At 43.3% G+C, this 15,429-nt stretch overlaps 1 protein-coding gene across 2 annotated transcripts in view; it reads left to right on the top strand.

The window, feature by feature from the left end:
* Nucleotides 1-14,979, top strand: part of MAPKAP1 (MAPK associated protein 1) — a 97,491-nt gene extending 82,512 nt beyond the window's left edge. For both annotated transcript variants that reach the window (XM_034067778.1, XM_034067777.1), the window contains 3 exons: nucleotides 1,826-1,963; nucleotides 12,267-12,364; nucleotides 14,361-14,979. In XM_034067778.1, the coding sequence (XP_033923669.1) occupies nucleotides 1,826-1,963; nucleotides 12,267-12,364; nucleotides 14,361-14,486 (362 nt within the window). In that variant the 3' untranslated portion in view covers nucleotides 14,487-14,979. The remainder of the gene's footprint in view (nucleotides 1-1,825; nucleotides 1,964-12,266; nucleotides 12,365-14,360) is intronic.
* Nucleotides 14,980-15,429: the final 450 nt, after the last annotated feature.

The following is a 15,429-nucleotide window of genomic DNA, read 5'->3' as shown; positions in this document are numbered from 1 at the left end:
CCAACCCTCGCACACAAAGAATTTGCACCTTTATTTTTAGAACTTGCCTTGACTTTTTTCAGTGAGAAAATAAGAACTTGGATGTTCAACTTTGCCTATTTTCCTTAAACTACAGAAAATGCCATTTTGAATAATTAACTAGTACAGTGAAATAACAAGGCCAGTATTAAATAATCTGTCCAAAATTAAATTACAAACCAAAATGGGCTCCAGATACAGCATCAGCCCGCTCAAATTACCTAGTTCTAGCAGTCCTTAATTGGACTCTTGGTACAATGTTTAATTGAAATGTGATCACTCTGATGTGACGTATGTTTAATGACAAAGCACATTCTTGGATTAATAAAGGGGGCTGGGGGCTGGTGGTGTTCCTATAACCAATCATCCTCAGCCGGGGTTAAAATGAAGGTAAGCGTGTTTGAGTGGCAAGGACTGCAGTGGGGAGCCCACTGTAGGAGTCTGCTCCTTGCTGCCTGTGTGCTGTGATTTTAAAGCTGCATAAAATGCAACCCAATGTAGTTTGCAAATTCTGCAGCTATGAGCAGACTTGAAGAAATAGTGAGTTAATTTTGGAGGGTTTGGGGGAGTCATTATGTGTGCGACACCTTCACTTTGATTTTGTTAAACCTCTTAAAAGTTTCATTGTCAGGTCCTGTAGGTTTTCCTGGGCTTGAGACGAGCCAAGTGTAATACAAAAGCTCATAGCCAAAACCCTCAGGAGGGAGAAGGTTCTCTCTGCTCTTTTCTTGGAGATGCAGGATCTAAATTGTATTTAAATACGTTTTTCCTGCTTCCTTTTGTCGCTTTCTCATGAGCTTCACCTATAACTCATGACTGAAGAAATGTAATTATTTTTAAGGCTCCACACATCCTGATGTAAAAAGCACACTGGGAAGTTTGTTCAGTCATGTCAACAGCTACTGAACAATGAGCTTCTGTTCATCAGCGCGGTGTAACAGGGCTTGTGCTGTGCAGTACTCTGAGAAAGACCACCATAAATTACAGTGAGTGTCCCGGGATGGTTCCAGCACACTCTTAGCCCTCAGCCAGCCCTGGCCGCATCCTGCTGGAAGGGCTGTTCTTGCACCACGTTGGGAGTAACGTGTAGAGGGATGGTAGAGGCATTTTCTGCTCTGGCTCACAGAAGGTCTGTGGTAGGATCTGCCGTATCCAGGTCAGCCCGCACGCAGCATGAGCGAAGCACCAGCCATCTGGGGAAGCCCGTGTTGGGAAGCCGGGCCCGGTGCCCATGCCAGGAGCTACACAAATCCTCAGCTTGCTTCCAGAGCAGCCTAATTAGAGCTGGCTTTAAAATGCCAGCAGTGTAAGAACCGCGGGATCTCTGGGACTGGATGTCTTTGTTTCGGAGTATCTGGGTAGCACAAAGAGCATTTCTGTAAGGCTGCAAATGGGTGTTGTCCTCTCATGTAGGGGATGTAGTGTATGTGCTGTGTAGATGGAACAGGGACGCGTGTGATAGTGTCTATTACACATAATAGTGGTGACTGAAAACCTAGCAGTATCTTTGTATAAATCTTGCAGCTCATGTAGCCACTGCTTCCACAAGAGCTCTGTATGTGTTGAGAAGGATTTTTTCTGTGATATTTCTTTCTTGTTGGTATGCTTAGGCAGGAGAATAAAATGCAAATTATTAATGCAGTTTGATAACCGTTTGCTTTTGGTTTCAAAAGCTCCTGTGCTTTCAAAAAGCCCAAAAGGGCAATATACTTTCATCCCATTTAAGATTTATAAAGTGTGTCAAACAGCCGATATGAAATCGCTTAAACAGATCACTGTTGTGGCTCTCTATTCTTTCTCATCTTAGGTATTTCTGGAGACAAGGTAGAGATAGACCCTGTTACTAATCAGAAGGCCAGCACTAAGTTTTGGATTAAGCAGAAACCCATTTCAATCGATTCTGAACTCCTCTGTGCCTGTGACCTTGCGGAAGAAAAAAGCCCAAGTGAGTAGTCCTTTTTATTTATGTTCTCTCTTCTCTCCCTCCCTGTATGTGCTGGATGTCCAAAGAATTATTGCTGCCGTGCCCTTTTCTTTCTATAGGTGTATTTTATTCATTATAGGATGTTTTTAATCTGACTCAATTCTGTTACAGAGAGCACAACATAAACAAATACACATTTTACAAGTGTCCTTTTAATGCTGTTTACAGCTAATGGCATCATTAGGAGTGTTCCTTGCCCACTTTCAGTAGCTGCTAACAGTGTCATACCAAGGAAACACTGACTTTGCCTAGCTGGTCTCTAGCCCCATAGCATGGTAGTCTAATACATGCTTCCACATAATAGCAGTTATTTTAGATCTCTTAATATCCAAACCAGTTTTGAACAGTCTCTTAGGTGCAGCTGAGGATCTCAGACATGCAGTAAGTATCAGCACAGTCTAAATTTGCTTCTTCAGTGGCTGCAGGGTCACCAGAATTGCAATATACCCTTTCTAAGAGTTCAGTGCTTGGATAGCTGGCTGGAGGACAGGCTGCACATCCCAGTTCATCCCAGTCATCAACAAGAGGTCAGAGTTTGCAGTGTTTAGAGTACGAATTCAAAAGCCAAGTGCTTGTGCTTGTTTTATCAGTGGAGTAATGAGTCTATATCTGTAAAATTTGTTTTAAAAAGCCCAAGATAGGTCCTGTGGGAATTGGGCAATGTCTCCTTGGGGTGCCAAAGTGTAACAATCTACTATCGAAAAGTAACTACAGTTCGAAAGCTCAGATGGATTTTATTACACTTGTGCTTTTGCAGGGTAGGGATGCTAAGTATTAAGTACTTATCTGCAGGGTGACAGAGAGGAAGAATTATGTGATGCATATTTACAGAGGTAATGATCTGTTGAATTCTCTTTGAAGAGTAAATTTATGGCTGCCACAGTTTTTATCAGCAATTATTGAACTATATCCTTCTCCCCTTCATTACCCCTTCCTACTTTCATGTTCTTAGTCCAGTTATTGTCTTCCTTTCCTATCTCTCCAGCATGGTCCTTGAGAAGGCATGATCCCAACGAAAGACTTCCCTAATGACCAGGCAGTCCAAACTGTGTAACGGTCCTCTTGATAGTTCAAGGTGCAGTTTTGTACTTGTAAATATATTAACACCTCTGGGTTTGTGGTGGTAAAACTGTGCCCACAAAATGGGACTCTCTCTGAAAAGCCAGCCTTGAAACCCCCAGTTTCTACCTCACACTCCTGTCAACATGACAGTCTGAGACCCTCAGGCTGTCCCTGAAGACTTCCAAAACTGCATCCTGCAGGGATGGAGCTCTCGTGTCCCAGGGCCAGCACCTGCTGCTGTAGAAGAAGTAAGGGACAGAATTCAAACCCCCAGATAGAGTCCGGTTGTGAAAGGGCAGTACCTTCATGTGCAGATCGTTGAAGGTTGTGGTCATTTTGGAGAGGATGCTGACAGGTTACAACAAAGGCAATCCTTATGATACTGAGGGGTTTTATTTACTCTTTTTTGTGGCCATCATAAACTTTTCTTATTAAAGAAGTGTTCAGCATATTTCCAAAGGAGAAAATAATTCCTCCTGAAATCTGCTGACCTCTTCCTGATTCATGAATGATGTTCCAAAAGTCATTAGTTTAGGCCAGTAGAAGGGACTTTTAGTGTGACATCTCAGAATGATACATTTTGGGGAACTCTTAACAGCAGATCAGTATCTCTTGAATTTTAAATGGAAAAAAGTTATTTTAGTAGCATAAAGAAATGAAACTCACTGTATTTCACAAGTTTGGTCTGTGATTTTTATCAGCATGGTGATGTATGTTTGTAGCAGAGTTTACATCAAAAATTATTCCCAGATCTTCCTTGAATGAACTATTGCAAAGAAAGAGAGGCTGGATAAAGATAAGGTCTTCGAGTTCTGCAATATATTTTGTTTTCATGTTTTTATCTCTTGTAACACAAACATGCTCCATCTCGTCTTTCAGAAGCGTTCTGCACATGTAGCACTGCTTGTACAGTTACAGCGGGTGAAAACACCAAGGATGTTTTATTAAGCTGCCTGCTTCCCCTAGACATTGGCAGCTGGGGTTATAATAAAGCTGAGTGCTGCTTTGCTACACTGACTTCTTGTAATTCCAAATAGAGGTGAAGGGTTTGCAGGAGCCTCCAAACGTGACCTTCCAGTTCAGTGAGGGCAAGGGGTGCTGGGAGTGGAGTTCAGTGGCTGTGGTCAGTATAGCTGGAGATTTATGCAACTATTGTTCCTCTGAACACGATAATGAACACAGTTTAGTATTCAATTAGCTCTTGCTTTCTGCAGATTAAAGAGATTTTAGAGGTTTTGCTGGTACTTTCTACAGAAATGGGAAACCAGAAATTGTGTATCAATGTAGTGAAAAGAGCCTCTTATTTTGTGTTAGCTTTCTCTGAACAGACAGGTTCATGCAGTGAAGCTTTAGTGGCACTTGTGTGAGTGTTAAAGGACTCAACGACTTCCAAGATGACATGTTGTGAATATTTATGGACAGACTCGGAGTCATTCTGGACAGGGCTGAAGCTTTCCTGTGCTGTGAGTTCACAGAACTTAGAGCTGCAGCCAGAGAAAACAGAAAATGAGAATGGAAAGCTTTGGCATCTCATTTGCCATTAGGATGGGTGTTGTAGGCAGGGATGGTGGATGATTCTTGTTTGCCCTTGTGGTAGCCCTGGATCAGTATTTGAATCTTTATTTTGTAAATTAAATCAGACTCCCTGAATTTAGACAGAGGGAAGAGGTAATGGCCCTGCTGGCTCGATCAAATGCCATTAGAACCTGACCACATCGTGTATAAACGGCTTGTTTAAATCAGGTTCGGTCTGATTATCACGAGAGATTCTGAATGTTTTGAATCTTGAAAGGAAGCATCCTATCATTGAGAAATAAGATTTAAGCCTTAATAAAGTAGTTGTCATTTTTGTAGCTGAAAAGACCTTTGTATCTCAATTAAGTGTACATAATACAAAGTCTTAAGGAAGCAACATAGTACGTTTAATACGATTATGTCCCTTTGCAATAGTGTAATTTAAAGGAAATCTGATTCTGTTAATGTCTCTTACATTACTTGGACAAGGGAGAAACTTCAGTGTCACTGACTGCACTGTGGACCAAGCGTGGTTGTGATGGATGCGTTGTGGCCATCCCTTCCTTGAGCTGGGGTTACCAGCTGCCTCGGCATCCACACTGCGGGTGCACTGAGCCGGTGCTAGTGGCTGGAGGGGTGAGCGCACATCAGGGCAGGCCTTTCCATGGCATTGAGGCTAACCAGCTGGGCAGACTCAGAGTCATCCATGTACACAGGCTTCTTCCATTCACTTGTATTTTACAATAGCTGCAGAAATCAGATTTATTTGGTCATTTACTTGAAACACTGGAGAAATGTCCTCTGTGATCCTTTTTCTGCTTTTTTTGTTGTTTTAATAAAGCAGATACATCTCAGTTGCTAGGTCAAAATACCCTTAATATTAAAGTAGTCTAAACAAAGGTGTTCTGTAGGTCACGGAGTACATTGGTAACTTCAGTTTGTGATTTAATTGCCTGTTTTGCACCCCGCAGCTTAAGATTTCCTTTAAATTCTTATTCCATTGTTGCACTGGGGCTTAACAGAGTGTTAACCTGGTAATAGGCACAGGGCCTCCCCATTATATGTCTCGCTATCGAGCGGTTCTGCATGACTAGTTAAAAAAGATGGCAAGAAGATTAATGAAAGCCGCCTAGTACAGAAGGGGGGTAGGTACCTTTGCAAGACTTCTAGCAAGGAGATATTAGAGCTGAACCAGAGCTTGGCTTTTTCTTTATCCTGTGACCTTTGAACCTGCCTTACTGTCGAGAGCTGCCAGCGGAGCCGACGTTTTGATTGATGTTGCTACACGAGTCAGTCTTTCCCATTGAATTCCACATCTGCAGGAAAATAGCTTTTCTAGCAGTATTCATACTGGCTGTAAGTGATAGCCAAAGTGATGCCTGAAATGCTTTTATGTAGTTTTCATTTAAAGCTAAAGGTATTTGATGTTTTAATTCAGGATCCAGTTCCTCCAGATTATGCACGTTGGGTAATACTAATTTAATGAATTCATTATTGGGTTGTGAAAAGACTAAAAACATGCAGAAATCATCAGGAAGGCATGGATTCCTGCTGCTTGGGGAGCTTAAATAGAGATGTTGCATGTTTGCTCAGAGCCCTGCAGTGGAGCCAGAGCAGAGAGGCAACAATCATCTGCGTGCTCTGCAAATGGTGCACACAATCAGTGTTGTGGGGTAGTTGCCCCTGCTGTGAATAATGTGGGGTATGAAATGATAGAAGAAAATTCATACTTGAAAGGAGACCCATCCCATATTGTGCTCAAAAGGTATAAAAAGAGGCTCAGCAGAGAAGATGTTTGCAAACTTCAGGCTTGGAGCAAAAGGAACCTCCAAGTGTGTGACAGGAAGAAAGGAGTCCGTGTGGTTTGCGGAGCAGTGGATGCCCCCGAGGGGCGGCAGCAAAGGCGCAGATGGTGCTGGGTTTGCTCATTTCCCATTGTCTGTGGCAGGCTCAGGGTTGTGTTGGGGCAGCCCAGGCCCTGGCAAAAGGCTGTTGGAGAGCTCATCAACAGCCGTGTGGGAATGGTTGATGGGATGTGCTCACTGGAGGAAGGGAGCCGGCAGTGGTGGGGTGACGGCTCTGCTGTGAGAGCCTCCCTGCTGCTGCCCTGCAGACGGAGCTGCAGCTGATTAAATCCATCCCTGTGAACAGCCTTTTCATAAAAGTACTCTGGAGCACAATCAGGAGCGTGCATTGCCTCATCCTTTTAACAAATATGTTTTGTAGCCCTATTAAAAGGGGTCTTCATCTATCCTGTCAAAGCTATTCTGCTGGGGTTTTTTAGTTTAATTACACTATCCAATTAAAACTCCTTGCTGCATTTTGATTCGCTTCTCCTTGGGCTTGAGTGGATATGACATTTACAAGGCTCGCCTTTCAAGCAGACAATGGCGTGATTGATGAGGTGCAGACGCAATGAAGGAGGCGATTGCCATGTGGAAACACTGCTTAGTGCATTTTGATTTATTTATCATCTTTTTTTCCCAAACAAGGTTGCTGGTGAAGAGGTTTTGGGCAACCCCAAGTTCCACCTCAATTTTCACCATTCTTGCAAAAATCTTTATTAGTATTCTGCCTCTGATAATAATTTGAAGAAGAAACAAAAGGCTTTGGGGAAAAAAAATCCAGATGTGTGAACAGTTACCACGATTGGGCATAAAAGTGGATGTTTGCAGCACTTTAATTGCAACTCTGCTTTCAGGACATCTGGAAACAAGACATCCACTAATAGCAGTGGTTTATAATAAGCTTACGGTAGAATATAAAGCCCTGAGTTGTAGGAAAAGTGCTCATGAAATATGCTGCTCCCTGAGAAAATGGGGCAAGCCAGCAGAAATGCAGCTATTGGGTTTTTCTCTTAACGTTCGTATCATGCATTGCCGCTTGCCTTGGTTTGAAGGAGGTCCATCACAGGTACACAGGGTGAAGTTTGAACTCATCAGTGGCTCCACTGGTATCACTGGGGTCAGGATTTCATCCATAACTTTGTCTGCCACCACTACCTCTGAAATATGTACCTCTTGGATAAACATCACTTGCATAAAATGGGCTTAAGCCCACTTTTACACTCAGGACAGCATTCGGTCTGTGTCCCGCTCTGAGCTTGGTGCTGTATCCGTGATAACCCAGCTCTGGCTGCAGTGCACCTCGTGACAACCCCCTAGAAGAAAACTTCTCAGTTCTCTTGTTATTAGGTTGTAAGGACGGGTGTTTGGATGGTGATGCAATGCTTGTGTTTTTGCAGGACCTTCGGGCCATGCTCCAGGGTCACAGCTTCATTTTTGAGGTGGCCCATGTGGATTTCAAACAACAAAATCCCTCCCTGAAGCTTTTAGATTAAACATAACAGTGATTGGTGAGCAGAGGTTACCCCATTTCGTGCAGTGCTTTAAGTAAATTTGCCTTTGTGCAGAAACATTGTTCATGTGTATTTTATTTTCATCATTCTTTGCCTTTTTGCTTGTAGATTTCTAGCTCTTGTAATCCTCCCTGAGTCTGTAAGAAAAGATATCAAGGTTTGGGTCCTGTTGTAATCATGATTTCTGTGATATCAAATGATGCTCATAAGTGTTCTGTTCTTCAGAGAGGTCTTTCTCTAGCTATTTATTCCACTAATAACTCTTAATTGTTGACTTCTGCCTTATGGCCCTGTAATGACAAAGCAATCATCAAGGTATATTGAAAAATTAGCATAAATTTGCATTTCCCAGTGTTTGTTTTCTGTTTTGTCCAATTCATGAATATTCTTTTCATCCTCCATCTAATTAGGGATTTAATTCAGTGCATAGTGGGGTGGGTTTTTTGCATTGGCAAAAGTGAGTGGTTTGATAGAGGCTGAATTGGGGATGAGAAGGGAAAAGAAAAACTGTTTCTGGACTTAACAGATACAGTTAAAAATCTTGTCTCGTGCAAATTCACATCCTTCCAATGTTTTCCAGGCAAGAAGTGTATGTTGTAGACCCTGATAAAGAGTTTTATTAGTTGGATTGGAAAGTGAACCATTTTTTCAGCTGTATCAAGTGAAGGATGGTGAACTGCAGAGGTTTGTGTGTTTTCCCAGGACTGTAACTTGCAGAAATTAGCACAAGATTTACCAGTGACTGTAAGTGCATTTGGTCAGTAATTCTGGAAGCTGTAATTCAGCAGTATTTCTCACCTCCTGCATGGAAACACAGAAGAAGCTGGGGGGATGAAGCACATGGTGGAGGTTGCACAGAGTGTCACCAAACCTGGGAAAGGTGGAGAGGAGAAAGGCGAGCAGCAGGTTTGCATGGGGCTGTGCTGTTGGGCTGGGAAGGACTATTGGTTATGCTGTTAGCTGGCCTCTTCCTTCACTTTTTTGGCAGTATAGTAGTGTTAAAAATTAGGAGATATGCCAAACAACTGAGTTTAAGACATCATGCTGAAAGAGTAAATGAGCTCTCCTCAGTGAATTTCCAGTGAATTAGCATCCTGCCCTTCTGCCTGCATCTACTGTAGGCTTTTCTCCAGGTGTAACCACACAGGAACCTATTAGTGTTCCAGAGCTGGAAAAGATTTGTCAGCATCCAGAGCTGAGGCCAAAGGGCACCTATGGTCAGATGTCATTTTCTGCCGTTGCAGTGGGCTTAACCCCAGCATGGGCTGCAGCCCTGGCACAGGGCAGCGGCACCAAACCTGTTCGGGTCTGCTGAGCTCACCCTGTGGGTTGTGCCTATATCATGACAAAAGCCTGTGGTAACAGACAAGTTTCTGTCATTTCATTTGCCTTCAGTGAATGCCGTTAACGGATAAGCCTAGTTGGGAATAACATGTATTTTCCATTGTACAGCTGGTTAGATCTGATTGCAAACTATTGAGGCTTCCCCCCGTTCAGTTCTTCCTTGCCATCCGCCGCAGTGGCTGACATTACACTTCTGCGTGGTCTCGGTGCAGGGCAGTGACAGACAGCACTGACATTTGCTGGAGTTGAACACTTGTGTTTCAGACCTGCAAGCTAAAGGACACCAAACCATTGTTCGTGCAGGAGTCATGGTAATGAAGCTGTTCTTGCAACATCTGCATTTGTTTTCATTCTACTGTCACATGCGGTAGAAGCCGCTTGAGCTGCTGCTGTTACCAGATACTCTTACATGGAAATATAAAACCATTGAAGTTCCTATTGATCTCTGAATTGTCAAGGGTGGTGCTCTATTGGAAAGAGGTACATAACATATTTAAGCACTCTTGGAAATGGAAATCAATCTCACAATTCATAAATTCCATCTGGCTAGAATAGTAGCAGAGCAAAGTGCCAGTTATGATTTCAATGAACTAATATTTCATGCTGTAAACAGTATAATGTGGATTTGGAGCACATAAACATAATGCTGTAATGGGGCTTTCTGAAGAAAAGTCGTCTTAGCTTCTTACCACTAAATCTGTCACCTGTCAGGGCATAGGATCAGGTTAGATGGAGCACAGGTCTGCAGCTCAGCCAGCCCCTGGCCAGAGAGGCTGGGACCAGCACAGCATCTGTACTGGTGGGATTGGGAGCACACACTGCCCTTGGCTGTGCAGAGGGATGCGTGATGCTAGTGTGGCACGATGGAGCAGGACAAGCTCTGCCTCCTGCTACATGGCACATCAGCATTGTTATTGGCATCTGTTGCTCTAATTGTCATTGAAAGAGCTGACTCTTCACAATCCTAAAATAAGTGCCTGAAATAAAGTCTGCATTCTGCTTCTATCAGCTGTATGGTTTTGCCAGAAAGGAGGAGTAAATCACCAGCTTAAAACTAAAATGGGGTTCTGGGGAGGATTTCCTTGTCAGGCATGATGGAGGCTGCGATCATTTTCACATTAGTACTTTGTTCTGTGTTCTTGTGCCTACCTCTGCGGGGTGATGCATGGCTGGGCAGCAGAGCTGCGAGGAGCACACCAGTAGCTCGCTGGGTCTTACTGCTCCCTGCACACACCCAGCCTGCTTTTCACTATGTAAGAGGTGAACACACTGAGAGGTTTGTGTCCTGTTGGCATCACGGAGCAGCCTGGAGACAGGAGCCAGGAGGTGCGAGGCTGTTCTGGAAGCAAAGGGCACTGGCACTTTCAGAGCCTTTCCACCAGCTGAGCCAGGTAGGGACAGCAGCCTATGGAGCATCTGGCAAGGCAGGATCCACAGGGGAGAGCAGGCTTCTTAGGTGGAAGAAGACGTGGAATGAAGAATCTAAACCAGGTGAGGGAAGTCTTGATCCATGGCAAGAACCACCCCAGGAACTTCCCAGATCTAAAACAAAGAACCTTGTTGGAATCCTGCAGACCATATCTGTGCCATGTGAATTGTCATTTTTGGTAATCAGTTTCTGTAACTGTGTGATAGTAAATGTCCAAGGAAAACTGTGATAGGTGATGGGCACAGTGCTGTGTCCTGTCGCCAGGAATGGTGCACAGGCACTTTGGAACTGTAAAGATGCTGAATTAAGTCCGGAGCGGAGCCGGGCATGCATGCATTAACATACTGATGAGCTGGGCTAGGAATTCCCGCATTTTTAGTACCGCTGAGGCATCATTTGTCAAATGATTTAAAGGGGGGTTTTATTATGATTATTAGCCAATTTTTCAATACAGAATTTATATTCCAGATTAACATGTTAATTAACATGCCACAATAAAATACTTGGGTCTCAAATTTTCTGGCCACCGATCTGAGCATATATCAGTCACTTTTTGGAAATCTGGAGAATTAGATAATGTAAATAAGATTTCAAATTAGCTTTCCTCCAGGAAAGCCCTGAACTTACAGTAGTGTGGCTGTTACTTTACAGATTACTAACTTTGACTTTAGAACTGAATACATCATGAGAAAACTGATGGGAAAGTATAGAATATGCTTAACTTTAGTTTTGAAGCCATGAACATCCATGCAAGTGAAGGATATTTTGCCTTCCTACATGTTCTGCATGGAGACCTTGCTGTTAAAGACATCCTCCTGTCCTGCTTGCAGCACTTTTACAGAGCAGGAGTTTCCAGGCTACTGTCCAAAGGCATCCACAGAAGCAGGCCAGGCCATCAGCACCTCATGTCCATTGGAACCTCCATTGGGAGCAGCAGCAAAACCTGCCAGGGGTGTTCTGCATGGATAGAAATCACAGTTACACTTTAATTTTGATTGTCCTGCTTGTAGGAAGTGAGAGTCCTGGTTCCGAGTGTGTTTCATACCATCATTGCTGCATCCTTTTGTATTTCCCAGTGGCGATGTTTCCCTTTGCTGTAAGCAAGTGGAAAGGTTTGGGTGACGTTTAGGGGAGAGGTGGTTGGAGTGGTGATTTTGGGGTTAATTTGCCTTGTATTTTAAATATAACACTTCTCTTGCACATGAGATGGTTATACAGTGAATAGTTACATAAAGTAGTCCTAATGTGGTAGTTTAACAGAAATACAGTCTTGGGCTGAACGGGAGCTAACTAGCCATTTGATAGATTTTTGCATTTCCTGCAGTGGGGATGTGATGGGAAAAGGAACTTTATTGAATAGAGTTCAGCTGCTCCTGTAAGCCACCACTTGCCTTAAATTGAAATGACATGAGAAGCCTGTCAGCGTTTCATTACTTCCTTCTGTTGTGCTGATGGTATGCTAAGATCACCATCTGTGTTTTTCTTCTGTCAGGCACACAGGCTCCGCAGAAACTTTACAGGAATATTCTGAACAGGTTTTTTTCTTATCTTTGCAGGTCATGCAATATTTAAACTTACATATCTAAGCAATCATGACTACAAACACCTTTACTTTGAATCAGATGCTGCTACTGTCAATGAAATTGTACTGAAGGTGAGTATTAAATTTTAACGTGACCCAAAATCCTGGGTGTTTCAGCACTTGTTAGACATGAAAGTGTTCAGGAGGCTCTGGAATACATGAACAGTGGAGCGCCTGAGGACCTAAGGTGTATTTAACTTACTAGGCTAGCTCCTTGGTGCCTATTATTTTATTCATTATTCAAACAGCCATACAGCAAACTGCCTACTTGTGTATAAATATTTCCTTTTATACTTGTTCCTAGTTAAGAGAGACACTGCTTTCCTGGGGAATTTTACAGGAAACTGCCTAATTTCATTGTGTCCACATCATTCCCACCCCCAGACATATGAGATGGTCTGCAAGCAATGTCGTGTTAGTGCTGTGCCCCAGGACCTGCATCCTGCACAGCATCACGGTGCTGCTGTGTGGCTGCTGCACAGCGCCCAGCCACAGAGACCCAGGCAGGGCTCCCAGCTCATGGAAGCACCAAACTGGAAGCACAGGGAGCTGCAGGAGCAGCCACCCTGGTCTGCAGGGAGCTGGTGTGGAGCTCAGCAGTAGCACAGGAGGCTGAGCAGAGATCCTGGCACCACAGGAGCTCTTGGAGATGGAGTTAGTGGTCAGGGCTCCAGCAAACCTGATGGTCAAGGCCATGGGTTGATGCTGGGTTGGCAGCTCCAGCACCAGCCCAAGCAGCAGCAGTGGGGCATGGCCAGGATAACGTTTCTCTCCTGCCTTTCATGCATCTTTTCCACATGCAGATGGGAAGCAAAAAGGTTATTTTTTCTCACCATGAGACTTTATCACAGTTGTTTGCTTTTCTCATGGCTTGTCCATACACACACTTTCTGAAACAAATTTTTCCAACAGTCTTGGAAGATTAAACTCAATTTTCCACAAGCTAATATTTTACAGCAATTCAAATCTGAAAAGCAGTAACTTTGGCAAACCATCTGTTATCTTTGCTTTCATTTCTGTGTGGAGTTTAGAGGATTGCTAAGTAACTGACATACAATACAACCGTTTTTATTAATACCATAGAAAGTGAATGTATTTGGGAGGGTTTCGACTTTGTGAACTGCTTGGCCAATTCTTTTGTTCCTACTTATTTTAAATAAGCTGATATAATCCAGAGCACCTTGACACATCTGAAAGTGGTCATAAAAGAAGGCTGCAAAAGGGCTGCTTTGAATAACATGAATATTCAAGAGAGAAATAGTTGAACAGTACTTTCTGTCTCGAGTTGCAGGTTGTTTCTATAGAACTTTTCTGGTTTCGTGCATAAGTTACCAGTTTGTTTTTGATTCCATCAGCATTAGGAGACGTGGGGAAATCAGACTTTTCAAATTAGGCTTTTTACAAGATCAAGTGAGAAAGACTGAGGCTTTATTGACCATGAAAATTCCCTATATTTTTATGCCTTAAGCTGTAATATGCAATGAAAGTGAAACACTCTACAGTGCATAAAATTGTGCAAGTTTTAAGCCACAGCGTATTAACCAGCTAATGGCAGACCAAAGGGCATTTTTATCTTTTTGATTCTTGCATTAACCTTCCATTAAAATTATCTATGTGATTATCACAAAGCACTGGAGATAATAAATTTACGGAATAGCAGGCTTGTTAAATATCATTTAAAAATGCTTTCATCAAGTAAAATGTGCCAAAACACAGGGAAACTATGAGATTAGCTGAGTATGCAAACATCATAATGAAAGAATTACTTTTATTGAAGCTGATAAAGTCTTTTATTGAAGCCCATTACTATATCAGACCAGCACTGTGGGTCTTCACAGCCCAGAGGCTGGGTGATAAGGGTGGGATGACAGGAGAGGGATGCTCCTGTGCCAAGCTGAGGGCTGCAGAGGGAGAGCTGGAAGTGGCCATGCACTGAGTGGGGCTCTCCAGGAGCTGTCTCAGGCACAGTTTTGGGACCAGTTTCACTAGAGCTTCATGCAGCTGGTGGTATGAGGGCTGCTGCCTACTGAAGCACCAACAGAATTAAACACCATTTCATGTCTTGCAGGTTAACTATATACTAGAGTCACGAGCAAGCACAGCCAGAGCAGATTATTTTGCTCAGAAACAAAGAAAACTGAGCAGGAGAACAAGCTTTAGCTTCCAGAAGGAGAAGAAGTCAGGACAGCAGTGACACTGAGCCTCGAGGAGAGCCTGACGGCCGCGCTGGGAGGAGGAGGAGATGCTCCCCACCGCCCGAGCCAGGTGGGAGCCAGGACTGCGGAGCTCCTGCTGCCAATGGGCAGGAGCAGTGGGGAGAAACCTGCATTATCCCGTCTCTCACGGCTGGAAGATTATCCCTCGTTGGTGATGGGAAGTCTCCCCTGTGACAAAAATAAAGAGCCATATCAGCTGGAAAGAAGACTGTTACGCTTCAGGTTCCTTTGATTAGAAATAAGAGAATGACGTAGACTGGCATCATTTAATTACTGTATTATGTACAATCACAAGGAGAGATGTGATTACATAGTATTTCACAGCCTGGTTAAAATAAATTATATACATCTGTAATACACCCACGTACACACAGGTATTGCTTGTGACATGATCAAATTTCTAAAAACAAAATGTAGGACAAATGTATCCATTTTTACTATTAATAAACAGATGTAATCTTTTTCAAGGTCCATATGATGCACAGTTCTTTGGGGGGGAGGCTGTAGTCCCAGATGGTTTCACTTCTGTTGCTGAAGTGCAGGAGGCAACCGTGAGCCAGGGAACAGCAGCCATTGCAGGGGAGCCCATTTGTGAAGAAATGCTGAGACAGTTGAGTCTGTCATGGGTTGTTTTGTTCAGAAATGCTTTTATTTAACTGTGCTTTTCAGCTCTGCATACATGTTATCAGAGGTCACTGCCTGTGGTCAGCACCAGGTTTTGAAAGCCAAGGCAGCATCTTCATGGTTGAAGCAGGAGCATCCTTTTGTCCACAGGAGCGCACTGGGATCTGCCCTTCCTCACTGAGACCTCCTGCACCTGAGGACTGAGAAATGCCTTCACTTAATACTATTCTTTAATAATAAACATTAAGACCTGCTTTGTACTGGGATTTGTAACTATTCTGGCCTTGTCTATCCTTA

The sequence above is a fragment of the Melopsittacus undulatus genome, chromosome 11 (assembly GCF_012275295.1).
Source record: "Melopsittacus undulatus isolate bMelUnd1 chromosome 11, bMelUnd1.mat.Z, whole genome shotgun sequence".
Classification (NCBI taxonomy): Eukaryota; Metazoa; Chordata; class Aves; order Psittaciformes; family Psittaculidae; genus Melopsittacus; species Melopsittacus undulatus.
The sequence above is the reverse complement of the archived record's forward strand: the minus strand, read 5'-3'. Positions and strand labels throughout refer to the sequence as shown.